The sequence below is a fragment of the Nanorana parkeri genome, unplaced genomic scaffold, assembly GCF_000935625.1.
Source record: "Nanorana parkeri isolate BGI_ZX_2015 unplaced genomic scaffold, ASM93562v1 scaffold234, whole genome shotgun sequence".
NCBI classification, from domain to species: Eukaryota; Metazoa; Chordata; class Amphibia; order Anura; family Dicroglossidae; genus Nanorana; species Nanorana parkeri.
In genome coordinates this window covers 1635638-1648105 of record NW_017306502.1, presented here as the reverse complement: position 1 = coordinate 1648105, position 12468 = coordinate 1635638, and the positions used below count along the sequence as shown (strand labels likewise).

The window sequence follows — 12468 nt, the reverse complement described above, 5'->3', positions numbered from 1 at the left end:
GGATTTCAAATTTGCCTGTTGCTTCATTATCTCCCCGTGCTGAGCTCTCACGTGACTTGCACAGATGTGATGCTTGCACGCCAGTTGCTTAGATCATTCGATCATTTGATCTGAGAACAATCATATGACTCATGCGGCACATGCAGCCCATAATCTCCGTCGTTCGGAACGGGGAAAGGCTCCGCAGACTCACTGCCATAGCAACATTTAGAAGTCTCCTGGGCAACCAGAAAAGCCGCGTTGCCGTTCTTGCAGTGCCCCCCCCCCATTCCACAAAGTGCCTGGAACAATGTGAAAGCACTTAATGACGATCCTGTTACATCCTTTATTTATTTGGGCAAGATGGGGAACTGGTGGCGACACACGCGCAAAATGAATGCTAGTGAAAATGATGAGATTAAAAAAAATTCTCCAGGAATGAGCAGAACTCTTCGTACTTGCAAAAGGACGCTGCTCAGTGATTTACAGCTCGTGGCCTGCAGCTCATTAACTTCTACAGGGGAGAAGAGAGCCGTGTGACGTCCGAGTCCAGCTCAAATTAGTCGTGTTGAGACTGTGAGAGGGGAGGTGCTGCCATATCTGGATGTCTATCCAGTTCTATGAATATTTATGGCCAGACTTCCCACACTGTTCGAGAAAAACAGCCACACCGGCAGTGCAATTTTCAGTGCAAGGATCTCTCCGGTCTCTCAAAGGACAAGAATGCAATACACTGAAATAGTTTGCTTTAATAAGGTCCAGGTCAGGAAAGTAAAGTAAAATCCCTTTTGCTGGGTAAAGAAAGGAGACCCATTGTGTTGTACGCTATACTCCATTGAGGACTTATCGTAACAGCTTCTTTGTTTCAGAACACAGCCTCGAGCTCTATCCTGGAAGTTAATAAGCTGGGAGGTGTAAATCAATGGACGGCACTCTTTGTGGACTTCACCTCCACCATAGGACAGGTTAGACGGTAACTACGGAGACGTAAAACTATCTATTCAAGGCTCCATAAATGCATACCTGTCAGCAACTATCCTGAGAGCTTCAGGCCACTTACTGAAAGACCTTACTCAAGAAAAAGCCTTTACATCACTGTGCATCCCAACATAGATGGATCTCTTCTAAAAATATCACATATTAGTAATCCTTGACAATGCCTGTACTGTAGAATCATTTGCTGCTTAATAAAATGTAAATGTTCTACTAAGCATTTGTTATTATTCAGAATGCACGGGCCAGACATAAATGCTCAATAGTGGTCAGTAAGAAGAACCGTTAGGTAGGTGCCAAAAAAAAAAATTAGGTATTGTTTTATTCTTAAGTGCACAGGAAGGAATATTTGGCCTAGTGAATAGGCGCAGCCTGGTGGCCCAGCCAGATGAGTCCTGCCAATGGAGAACCATGGATACAAAAGCAAACACTATGTACAACCATGGGTACAGAAGCAGACACTATGTACAACCATGGGTACAGAAGCAGACACTATGTACAACCATGGGTACAGAAGCAGACACTATGTACAACCATGGGTACAGAAGCAGACAGTACGTACAACCATGGGTACAGAAGCAGACAGTACGTACAACCATGGGTACAGAAGCAGACAGTACGTACAACCATGGGTACAGAAGCAGACAGTACGTACAACCATGGGTACAGAAGCAGACAGTACGTACAACCATGGGTACAGAAGCAGACAGTACGTACAACCATGGGTACAGAAGCAGACAGTATGTACAACCATGGGTACAGAAGCAGACCACTATGTACAACCATGGGTACAGAAGCAGACCACTATGTACAACCATGGGTACAGAAGCAGACAGTACGTACAACAATGGGTATAGAAGCAGACATTACATACAACAATGGGTACAGAAGCAGACAGTACGTACAACAATGGGTATAGAAGCAGACAGTATGTACAAGCGTGGGTATAGAAGCAAACACTATAAACAAGCGTGGGTATAGAAGCAGACACTATATACAAGCGTGGGCATAGAAGGAGACAGTACGTACAACCATAGGTATAGAAGCAGACACTATGTACAACCATGGGTGCAGAAGCAGACAGTACATACAACCATGGGTACAGAAGTAGACAGTATATATTTGAATTTGTCATCATAGAAACAAACTGTTTCTCAGTATTGGGTAGATTAAAGCTGGGCCAAGTAATGGTTAACAGCCGCGGAATCACAGAGTAATATGTGCATCTATATTAAGCTCCAGGTCTTATTACACATCATTCCATGAAGTTTCACTGCATAAAGCAGCACAGGAAAGAGTTAAGACCTGTGAAGGGAAAACATTGGCAAGCAGCTGTTTCACACTGCAGAGCTGCGAGGTGGTAATGAAACGGAAAATATTCCCCTCTACACACTGAAGCAGCATACACAGGTTGAGACGATTTCAGCTACAATCGCAAAATAGCACACGGGTTTCTGAATAGGACGCACAGCGGGGGATTCACAGCGCCCAGCGATCCGGGCTCGAGTGGCAATTAACACAGATGGAGCGCCAATACCCATTAACCAGGCATTGTACAGTAACCCTAACCCCTATTGTGCCACTAATGTGCACTCAACATTAATAGACACACTGGAGATTGTGCAGACACGCAAGGATATCCGTGACATGAGCGGCTGCATATTCACAGCCTTAAAGGTCAGTTTTAAAGGGACATTGCCGCTTTCATACATGAATGGCGCTTTGTTCTGACTCTGATGCAAACACCTGGAAGCTCATCAAGAAAAAAATTGGTCCCAGATTCAATTCTTCTTTGAGCTGAAAAGAACGAGGGGCTTAATTTCTTTCCATCATGGTAAAGGGGATCTATTTCAAGAAATGCTTTCTCTAACCTTAATTTTTACCATATTTTTAAGCACAATAAAAACACCAAATAAGGATCCTTATTTTCAAAAAAGTGACTGTTATTTCTAGTTGAGTCCAATGAGACTGGACAAGGCTGGATATAAAGATGTGTATCCTTGTGTAAAGCTTTGTGAATTGAACTATATACTGTATATGTTTGGTTTTATGGTCTTGTGCACCCCCCACCCCCACCCTTTATGAGCTCTACAATCATTTGGAGGTGTGATAGTTTTCCTAATTTGCTGACGTGGGTCTGGTCTTTCTTGCACACAATGTCAATGACATCACTGGAGTAAGAACCACAGGGCAAGGCTGGGCCAGATACATTTCATAAATAAAAGAGAAAAGTGAAGGGAAACAAGGAAGTCACATCCCTGTGTTTGCTCATTGAGAAACATCAAACTGTAAGAAGTATACAGATTTCTTGGCGATGGATACATAGTAGCATGCTCTTAGAATATTAGCATCCCCTGAAGTACAGACTGCTTCACGACTGAGGCGCTGCTGAATTGAAATATCCGATGAAATCGCCTCTGGAATGAATGCCTTGTTACATTATACTAGCTGTGTAACAATAAGCTTCAGACTCAATGGATCTGCAACCCTAACCACTCACATTGTAGGTAAAAGCGAGATATATTAAAAGCTCCGTCTATTCACCAAATGGATTTATACTCTGCTCACAATCTATAGCCATAAAACACTGAAGATTTATCTATAAAAGCAGCTTCTAGCATTTAGAGAAAACTCACAAACAGCAGGACAGAGCTAACCAGAGTGGATTATATGAGGCTTTGGTGAACACTACTGAGGTCTTAAAGAAAACCTCAAGATACTGACGTCTGGCTATTGGCAGGATGCCCACGTGCTCGATATCACCTAATCCCCCTGCTCTAGTATCTTTATTGTACCAGTGCCTGGAAAACGCCAAGTCAAATGAAACACGCATTCAATTCGTACTCAAGCCCAACAAGTCAGAGGCTTCAGACGGACGTTTCCTAGTCACTAGCAGACTCCTTGCGCTCTGCATTCTATTTTCCTCACCTTCCGTTAGACTGATGACGGATTCTCCCAGCACTGTAGAGACTGGCTTGTTGTATTCTAAGAGAGGCTTGGCTTCATCGCGCTCGAGCTGATTGTATTTGCAAGTTTCCAAGTCTTTGGTAGGTGTGTGGTTGTCTCGCTCTTTCATTTCAAGCTCAGAAAATCGCATCATAGCACGCTAAAAAGAAAAGGGTAATGAACAAACAAAGTCCTTCGCTACATACGTTAATAAAAATAAAGAAAACACTATGCAATGACAATACAAAACAATGAATACATATCGGGTGACTTTAATAAGGCAAAGAGCAATGTGCCAAGTACAATAACCCATAGCAACCGATCAGTCACATTTTATTCACCGACTGCTCGATTTTGCCACTATAGGTAACTGCACTTTGGGCACCAGTTCTGCTCTTTGCCCTACCTTAATATTAGTTACACCAGGCTGGCTTATTGTGACTGCATGCAGACTATACCCATAAAAATGAGGCGAGCTTAAAAACACACAAAAGGTAGAACATCCCTCAATTAACAAATATTCACGATTCAGAATGTATCTTTAGATTTAGGAGTAATATACTTATATATTCATGTGCAAGTCTGCTGCCACATGGGGACCACAAGTAGGGAATTTCTAACCCAACAGGCACACTTTGACATCTATTCTGTGGAATGACTCCTAGTTTGTGGTCACAGCTGCTTTATGCTTCGCTATGACCAAATGGACCGCACTATTTGCACCTGGCAGAAAACCAGGTATATTATAAGAATGAAAAAAAAATAAGGGTAGTCTGCATCTTTGAAGCGGTCCCCGGGGATATTACAAAATAAACCTATTTTTATACATAGATTGTGATCCACAGTGGTTTACACTAATTTCCTTATCATCCATAGCCATTAGGTGTGTTTTAGCTGATATTTCAGCATTAGGTAACACTGGAGAATGAAAGCTACCCAACAGTTTCTTTGGGACTCTGGCGGTAAGGTCTGTGCGGTCAAGTTTACAGACTGGCACATCTGCTATGGCGATTACAAGGGGGTCTTGCTCGATGTAATCGTGTAAACAGCAGACTAGGGACGGTGTGCAAGAACAACTAATGACTATGGCAAGGAGATCTCACAGCTGGAGGCCATGGGACACAGAAAAAAAAAAAACCTTGTGCATGACTCAACCCACCAGATTCTACAGTTGCATGGACAGACTCTTCAAAATGTATACAATTCATTTGGTTATTGTTTGCCTGTAATCCATGACAAATGTAAAAAGGGCGAGCAGACCTATGTCAGCAACCTTTCCTTAAGCGGGATCTTGTATTAATCTTTAGAAATGGATTATCTTGGAGTACTATAAAACAGTTACAGCAGGAAAAAAAAGCAAGCAGTCTCTTTAAATTAAATATCAAAAGGAGTAAAAGGAGTTAAGCCCGCAGCCCAAGTCCAACTCATTTCCACAGGTATAGTTGCCTTTAAACAAGACAGCGGTTATGAATTTGTGATGTGACTCCCGACATTGGAGAATTAATACTGCAGCTGCCCGGTCATTCTCTGGAAATTATTCATGAAAAGCACACTTCTGCCCTCTCTTCACGCTGCCAGCGGCTCCGCAATATAGGAGGGGCTGAACGTTAACTATTTGCGAGCACAGCCGTGCAGAACGGGGTGCAAAGAGATTTTCAGGAGTATACATGAAGACCGATCATTTATTCAGGTTTAATCTTTCCATAATGGTCTGCAGAATAGGTTTCACAACAGGTAGATGGAGAAACACAATACTGCAGCTATTTAGATTCACATCCAGAGTGAAAAAAGAATGTGTTGCATGCGAGGATCATGAAGTTAACCGTTTATTTTTTTGGCAAAAGACACCCGTACTCATTAAAAGGGTCTAATAAACCAAAATCTTAGCTTTGTATGGGTTCCAGCAAGTTGAAATAGCTGCCAGACTCTTAAAAGTGTCAGGGATTACAATGGTGAGACATCCCTACAAGGCTTTTCACGGTGTTAAACCAAGTATTCTATGCAAGGGAGTCTCACTTCTTAAGTGCCATAATGCAAATGGCAATTTAAAGTAAAGAATTCAATGGATTACAAAAAGACACCTTGTAAAGACTGTGGCAGGTAGATAGAGCTGGGGACTAAGAATAAAAACATTTGGGTAGACTTACCCTTTAAAGGGTACCTGTTTACATACACTGCAGAGGAAGACATTTGGCTGTAGTACTCTTTCGGAGAATGCAGTCTACCGACTCACTACACACAAATGCAAAACACATCATCATCATGATGATGATGTCCCCCTGTCCCTGTGGACACCTATAAATGAACGGGACGTGAATGACATCACAAATTCATGGAGACCTGCCGACCTCTTGTACAAGATTGAGCATCACGGTGCAGCCATTTAAAATGCATAAGCATGCTTAAAAAATCCAGGCAAATGTTGATCTTAAAATAGAACAGTTAAAAGCACATACGCCTGACACATTTCATCCCCACAAAACACAAAAATTCATATAGAACAGAGCAAAAAAACATTAAGAATGTGTAAAATTAAAGTAGAAGAATATTTGGATGCACTGTTACATGCAAGGGAAGTGTCCAATTAGCAAAACGCACATGTGTGGCGATAGATTTCAAAACACAAATGACCATGGCTTATCACATACTAGTAAATGAAGGAAGAATGCAGAAGCATCTAAATAATTAAAATTTGAAAGACTGACCTCACTGTAAGCAGCAGGTGGACTTAAAATACTGTCCTCTTGTAAGCCTTCCATCTAAGTAATTAAAATGGGCACTTAATACATTGTCTAGATAATCACCCAATTTCAATGCAGCAAATACATTTGATATGAACAGTTTAATACAGCTTGGCGCAAATTGGCCAACTTGCTAAAGAAGCAGTACTTACTACAAACAATCAATTTTAACTTTGTGCGAAGTTTGCGGCAAACATTAAAGCCAATTCAGCAGTAGGTGAAACACAATATTATTTCAATTAACTTTCAGCGCTTATTGAAACTTGAAAACAAGAAGTTATTTAGGTTTCAGATAAATAGGATATAAAATAAAAGCACGCACACACACACACTGACATCGCAGGCCAACAACCAGCAAGACTATTCGTCAGAAAGCAAGCCATTTTGTGCTTTAGTTATCTCTTAGAAAGGTTTATGCATATGCCAAAGTGGAGATGACAAAAGTCTAGGGGTGCAGAATTCATTAGTACAAGCTCCTTGAAATGCATTGCTAGGTGGCAACGGCTGACCGCCTAAAATGAATTCAAGTTTATGCACCAGGTAAAACATTCTACCAGAGGGCATGGTTTAAGCAAACCGGATGCAAGTTAGGGGTGATCTCAGAAAGGAACCGTATGGGGCTTCAAATTGACGTCACTCCAGCAGCTACGCTGTGCAATCATGGCATATCAAATTTTGGACTACTATTTTAAAACAATGAAAAGGATCATCTGTGATTTAAACAGGGCATGGTATTTAAAAAGCCATTGGCCACCTCCAAGGGATCCCATGCAGCATACTGGAAAATGTTTGCCATTTGAGGTACTGGACATAGTCACAGGTAGAGTGACAAATCAAACAAAATCAGCTGGTTATTACTTGGGGAACTTGCAAAACTCAAATCACTTATGTTGAATTAAAAGGAATCGGTTAAAGGAGCAACGTGGGAGCTGAAGATTCCGAATGATTTTTGTAGGTGTGAGCATCAGGGCTCTCACCAGCTTTGAATAAATGAGTGCAGATCAGGTATCGTGACATGCACATGCTTGTTCCAGGTTTCACCAAGTACACCAGGGGTAGGCAACCTTGACACTCCAGTTGTGTTGAAGTTACAAATCATCATGCCTTTGCCTCTAGGAGTCATGCCTGTGGCTGTCAATGCCTCATGGGACAGCTCATAGTTCCACAACAGCTGGAGTGCCAAGGTTGCCTACCCCCGAGTTATTTGAAACTCCGTTGTTCCTCTCCACGGAAATCTTTAGTAAAAGACTTATGGGATCTTAAGAGAAACCAGAGTAGACAAACAAGGATAGACAAGACAGCTCAGTTTTCTTGCATCTTCTAAAATAATTCAGAAATCACAGCTCCCATATTTCTATCCTTGACAGGTTCCCTTTAAAGATCTGCCATCAGTACACAATTAGTGGACATTGATCTAATTTTTCAGCCAGCTTTAAGTTAGAATACGGATGTGGCGTGGTATATCCGCTTGGTTGAAGTTGTGTGTACACCATCATGAAAAGTCTGCAGTTACACAAAAGCAATACATTAACAAGACACACAAACTGAAATCTGATGCACTCACCTGCAAAGCCCTTTGTTCACGACTTAGTTGGGTTGAGTCTGCGTACAATTCAGTAGTCAGGCATTTAAACCGATCCCCCACGTAGCCGGCGGAGTTTGCAATCCTTTTAGTTAATTTTGAGGACTTTGTCGTTTTCACAAGTTTCCCATTTATAGTTTCAAATTCATCACAAGTATCTTTGCCGAGTCTTTCAGCCATTTCAGAATCTAAATGGCCATTTGTCAAAAACTGCTGCAGTTTTTCCTGTGGGTGGCCATAAAATCCAGCCGGCGAATCTCGATTTTGACTAGGAACCATGAAGCGAGCACAAGGCTCAGCTGCAGTGCAATCCATGCTTTGGTGTCCTGAAAGGTTCTCCTGTCTATAAGGAAAAACGGGGGAGCTCTGAGATGGTCTGGGGACATGAAAAGATTCATGAAAGTCACTTTTCCTTGAAATTTCCTCCCTAACTATTTCATCTCCAAGTGTCACCATATCCCGCTGTTGTGAGACCTGCTCTGATTTCTGATGATCGTTCATTACAGGTTTTTCAGGCCCATAACCATTGACCGTGAAATGATTGTCAGCCTTTGTGTCTTTTTCCCCACCATTAGAACACAACATGTCTGTCTTTGAAGCATGCTTTCCGGATATCGCAGATGGCTGGTGGGATTTCACCGTCTTTTCTACTGTAACCTCAAAATGTTGCTTTGGAGTCGAGTCAGATATATCCAACAATCTGCTACGGCTAACGGGTTCCTCGTATCGAGGTCTCTCGTGTGACCTTGACCTCCTCTCAGCCTTGTCATCTTTGCTTATTTCCATAGCATGAGGTGGTAGCAGAATTGGATGGACCATGCCCAAGGTATCTTGGTAGGTCATATAATCCCTGGTTGTTGGTATGCTGTAGGGAATTCCTGGCTTTGGTGCCATTGGACCGGGGAAAAGGCTTCCATTTGGCAACAAGACAGGGTGGGGATACACAGGAGCTTTGCCATGTAAGTGTAAATGAGATAAAGCAAGACTCTCAGAAACTTGGTATGGGATAAAACTGCTTGGATAGGCCAAAGGGGTGGAGCAGAAGGGTTCATTCTGAGCCAAGAACATAGGAGCAGGAGGTAAACCACTTTCACTCACTTTTAAGGTTGACTCTAAGACAGAAGTCTTTGGTGCCTTGCTGCTCCTACTAGGTGTACTTGCAGACTGCACCTGTTGTGTGACAGCCTTGCTGTTCTCTGCAGGGCTTTTTATTTCCCCGTTGGCATTTGGTGCAGGTGAAGCAGATGCCGGACGGCCTGCACTAGACACACAACTGGCAGTGCTACTGATTACTCCTTCAGAGTTGCCCATACGAGGACATGAGGAACTTCTTTGCTGTGGCATCACCCTTTCCAAAGCTTTGTTTTTTAGTGGCATCATCATGCCATTCATATCTTCTGTGCCAGTCATGCCAGGTACTACCCATGACGATGAAGCAGTGCTAATAATTTCAGGTCGGTATACAGAGCTGCCATTCCCAGACGGTGAATGGGCAGCTTTCTGAATGTCCCTGGTGTTCATTCCCAGATTAGTTCCAGAATGCCCAGAAAGCAACATGGCAGACATCTCCACATCACCAAGCTTTGAAGACAAATCAAGTGGCTTCTCCGCTCCATCTTTGTGAGGTGGCGTCTGCTTTTCCACCAAGCAAGGAGACCTGCTTTCTTTTCTTTCCTTTAAATGCTTTTTAGAGGGTGCTGTTGTCTGCACAGTGTCACTTTCAACACCCTTATTGGTTTTCGTGCTAGATGGCCTTAAAGGTGTAAGCTCACTGATCACACTATTGTGGGATTTGGTGTGAACAACAGAAGTAGGAGGGGTTGAGATTTTGCCATAGGACGTTTGAAAATCTGAATAGCTGTCCCCAACAGGTTGACCCTGCTGGTGATGTCTTGGAGATGGTCTCTGAGAAGGTGCTAGCAACAGTGAGGCTTCTGGAGAGATGCTGTTTGCTACAGACTTTGAACAGGGAACCCTAGGTTGCTTATTGGTTTGGATGTGTGGATATGCATGTGGATCAATAGTGGACCCTGTGCCAACTCCCATTTTCCAGGGTAAATTCTTTTCAAGACAGTGAACAGTAGTGGGCATTGCAGGAGCTGCTGATGGTGCAGGAATCCTCATGGGTGGTGCCAAAGTTGAAGGCATGTGGGGACTAACATAATGGGAAGGTGGAAGGTATACAAAGCGCTCACCGCTTGTACAGACAGGCGAGTAGGTCAAATGCTGCGGCAAACTGTAAGCAGACTGCTGAGGTAGAAATGCTTTATACATATTTAAAGAATACTTATTTGGTGAATCGATGAAAGGGTACATAGCTGGAGTAGTATTGTCCATATAAGGGTGCATCCATGGAATCCGTAAGTAATTAGCACCATTCACACCTAGTGGACTCTGCTTGTCATTTGATGTTCTGTCCAAAACGAGTGACTCACTGGTAGGGACAGATGTCTTCTGCAGTCCTGGTGGGGTTTTAAACAAGGAATTAAAGCCATTTGGCTGTTTTCCAGTTATAGAAGAGTTCTCCATTGTATCAGCGCCATTTGGCTTAAACTGAAGATCAGGATTTCGGTCAGGTGCATATCCAAGGCCTGGAATTTGGTTGGAAGGTTCTCGGACTTTATCGGAGCCAAGACCACATAAACTAGAATAGATCATGCCACCTGGTACCCGCAAACTATCCTGCATAAGTCCATTTCGGTCCATGCCAAGAGTTGTTAAGCCATCCATTCTGTGTACAGCTGCGGCATCCACCTTCATAACAAAACGAGATAAACAAGAAAAAGAGAATCAAATATGTAAAAAGGATACCAACCACTGTTATAATAAATTGGAGATTTGACCTGAACCTAAACCTAAGCATTAGATAAACTTAAAACCATTTCAAGAGAATGGATGGCCATAGTCAATTGGACTAAATTCATTTTAAGGGTTACAGGGCATAGAAACTTTCTACACTACTACAATAAGGAACCCACTATTTTGTGAAGAACGCCCTACAACTCTAAAGGTGCCCATACACTGCACGATTCTCGTACGAGAATCGCGGGAAATCCCGCGATCGTACGAGAATCGTGCAGTGTATGGAAGGCGTGCGACCGTTTCTACTGTACGGTCGCACGTCTTCCATCGAACCAGCATGTTTGAAAACCCGCCGGGAATCGTACGATTCTCGGCGAGTTGATGGCCTGCTGGTTCGTCGACTGCCGAACGGGCCAGTGTGCGCACGCGCACACTGCCCGTTTGCAGTCAGCGTATGCCCGCCCCTCATTACAGTCATCGCAAGCCCGCCCCTCAGGGGGCGTGGCTTGCGATGATCGAGAGTGCGATCTGCCCGTCCAAGATGGGCAGAGCGTACGTTTTTTTAATCCCTTTACAACCATTGCAAGACTAAGGTCTTGCGATGGTTGTACAGTGTATGGCCACCTTAATAGAGATCAATTTGCCTGTAAAACAGAACTGATAGTGTCACAACCTGCCATCAGAGTAGATGTACGCCCTGACATTAGTGTCAACCTGTTTTACCTATTAAGTAAGGCCCTATGGTTGAGTGTGACATCATGTAACCTTGATCAAGGATGCAAAAGAGAAAAATGACCTGAAAACATAATGTCTCTCTAACTGCAGACTCAATTAAATATATGGATGATAATGCCATGTCCATACAGAATGGAAAAACTACTTACAAGAGATCAGAGTGCACTAGAGAGCAAGTCATAATTATGTAGCCTTTGTGACATTTCCGCCTGGAACTAAAACTCCGAGCTGCATATGCAGCAGCCTATTCATGTTCGGAGAAAACAAATATACCTTTAACAAATTGACTAGTCCAGGAGTAGGCAACCTCAGCACTTCAGCTGTTGTGGAACTACAGATCCCATGAGGCACTGCAAGACTGACAGTCCCAGGCATGACTCCTAAGTCCCTTATCCCCTGGATTAGTCATTATTCCAAATGCAGAGGTTCAGACATGCAAGAATACAAAATGATAAAGCAACATCTGGAATAGAGACTAGTAATCACTAAATGCATCATTATCTTCTTCTATTCTAGAACTACACAAAAGGTAGATGTCTAAGATCAAACCACTAATTAGATTCTGCACATTGATGAAAGGGAATTCTAGGAGTAGATTAGCAACTTTGGCCTCGTTGTTGGAAAGAATTGAAGTTTTAGGCTACTGCACAATAGCTTTAACCTGCAGGCAACAACAACCGTGACTTTTTG

General features: G+C 42.9%; 1 protein-coding gene across 2 annotated transcripts in view; it reads right to left on the bottom strand.

Moving 5' to 3' along the window:
- Window positions 1-12468, bottom strand: part of BCOR (BCL6 corepressor) — a 51352-nt gene that overhangs the window by 20921 nt on the left and 17963 nt on the right. The window contains exons 4-6 of one of the 2 annotated variants that reach the window (XM_018556346.1): window positions 8224-10995; window positions 6624-6677; window positions 3901-4078 (exon numbers count right to left, since the gene is read on the bottom strand). In XM_018556346.1, coding sequence (XP_018411848.1) covers window positions 3901-4078; window positions 6624-6677; window positions 8224-10995 — 3004 coding nt within the window. The remainder of the gene's footprint in view (window positions 1-3900; window positions 4079-6623; window positions 6678-8223; window positions 10996-12468) is intronic. The other variant, XM_018556348.1, reaches the window with a different exon arrangement.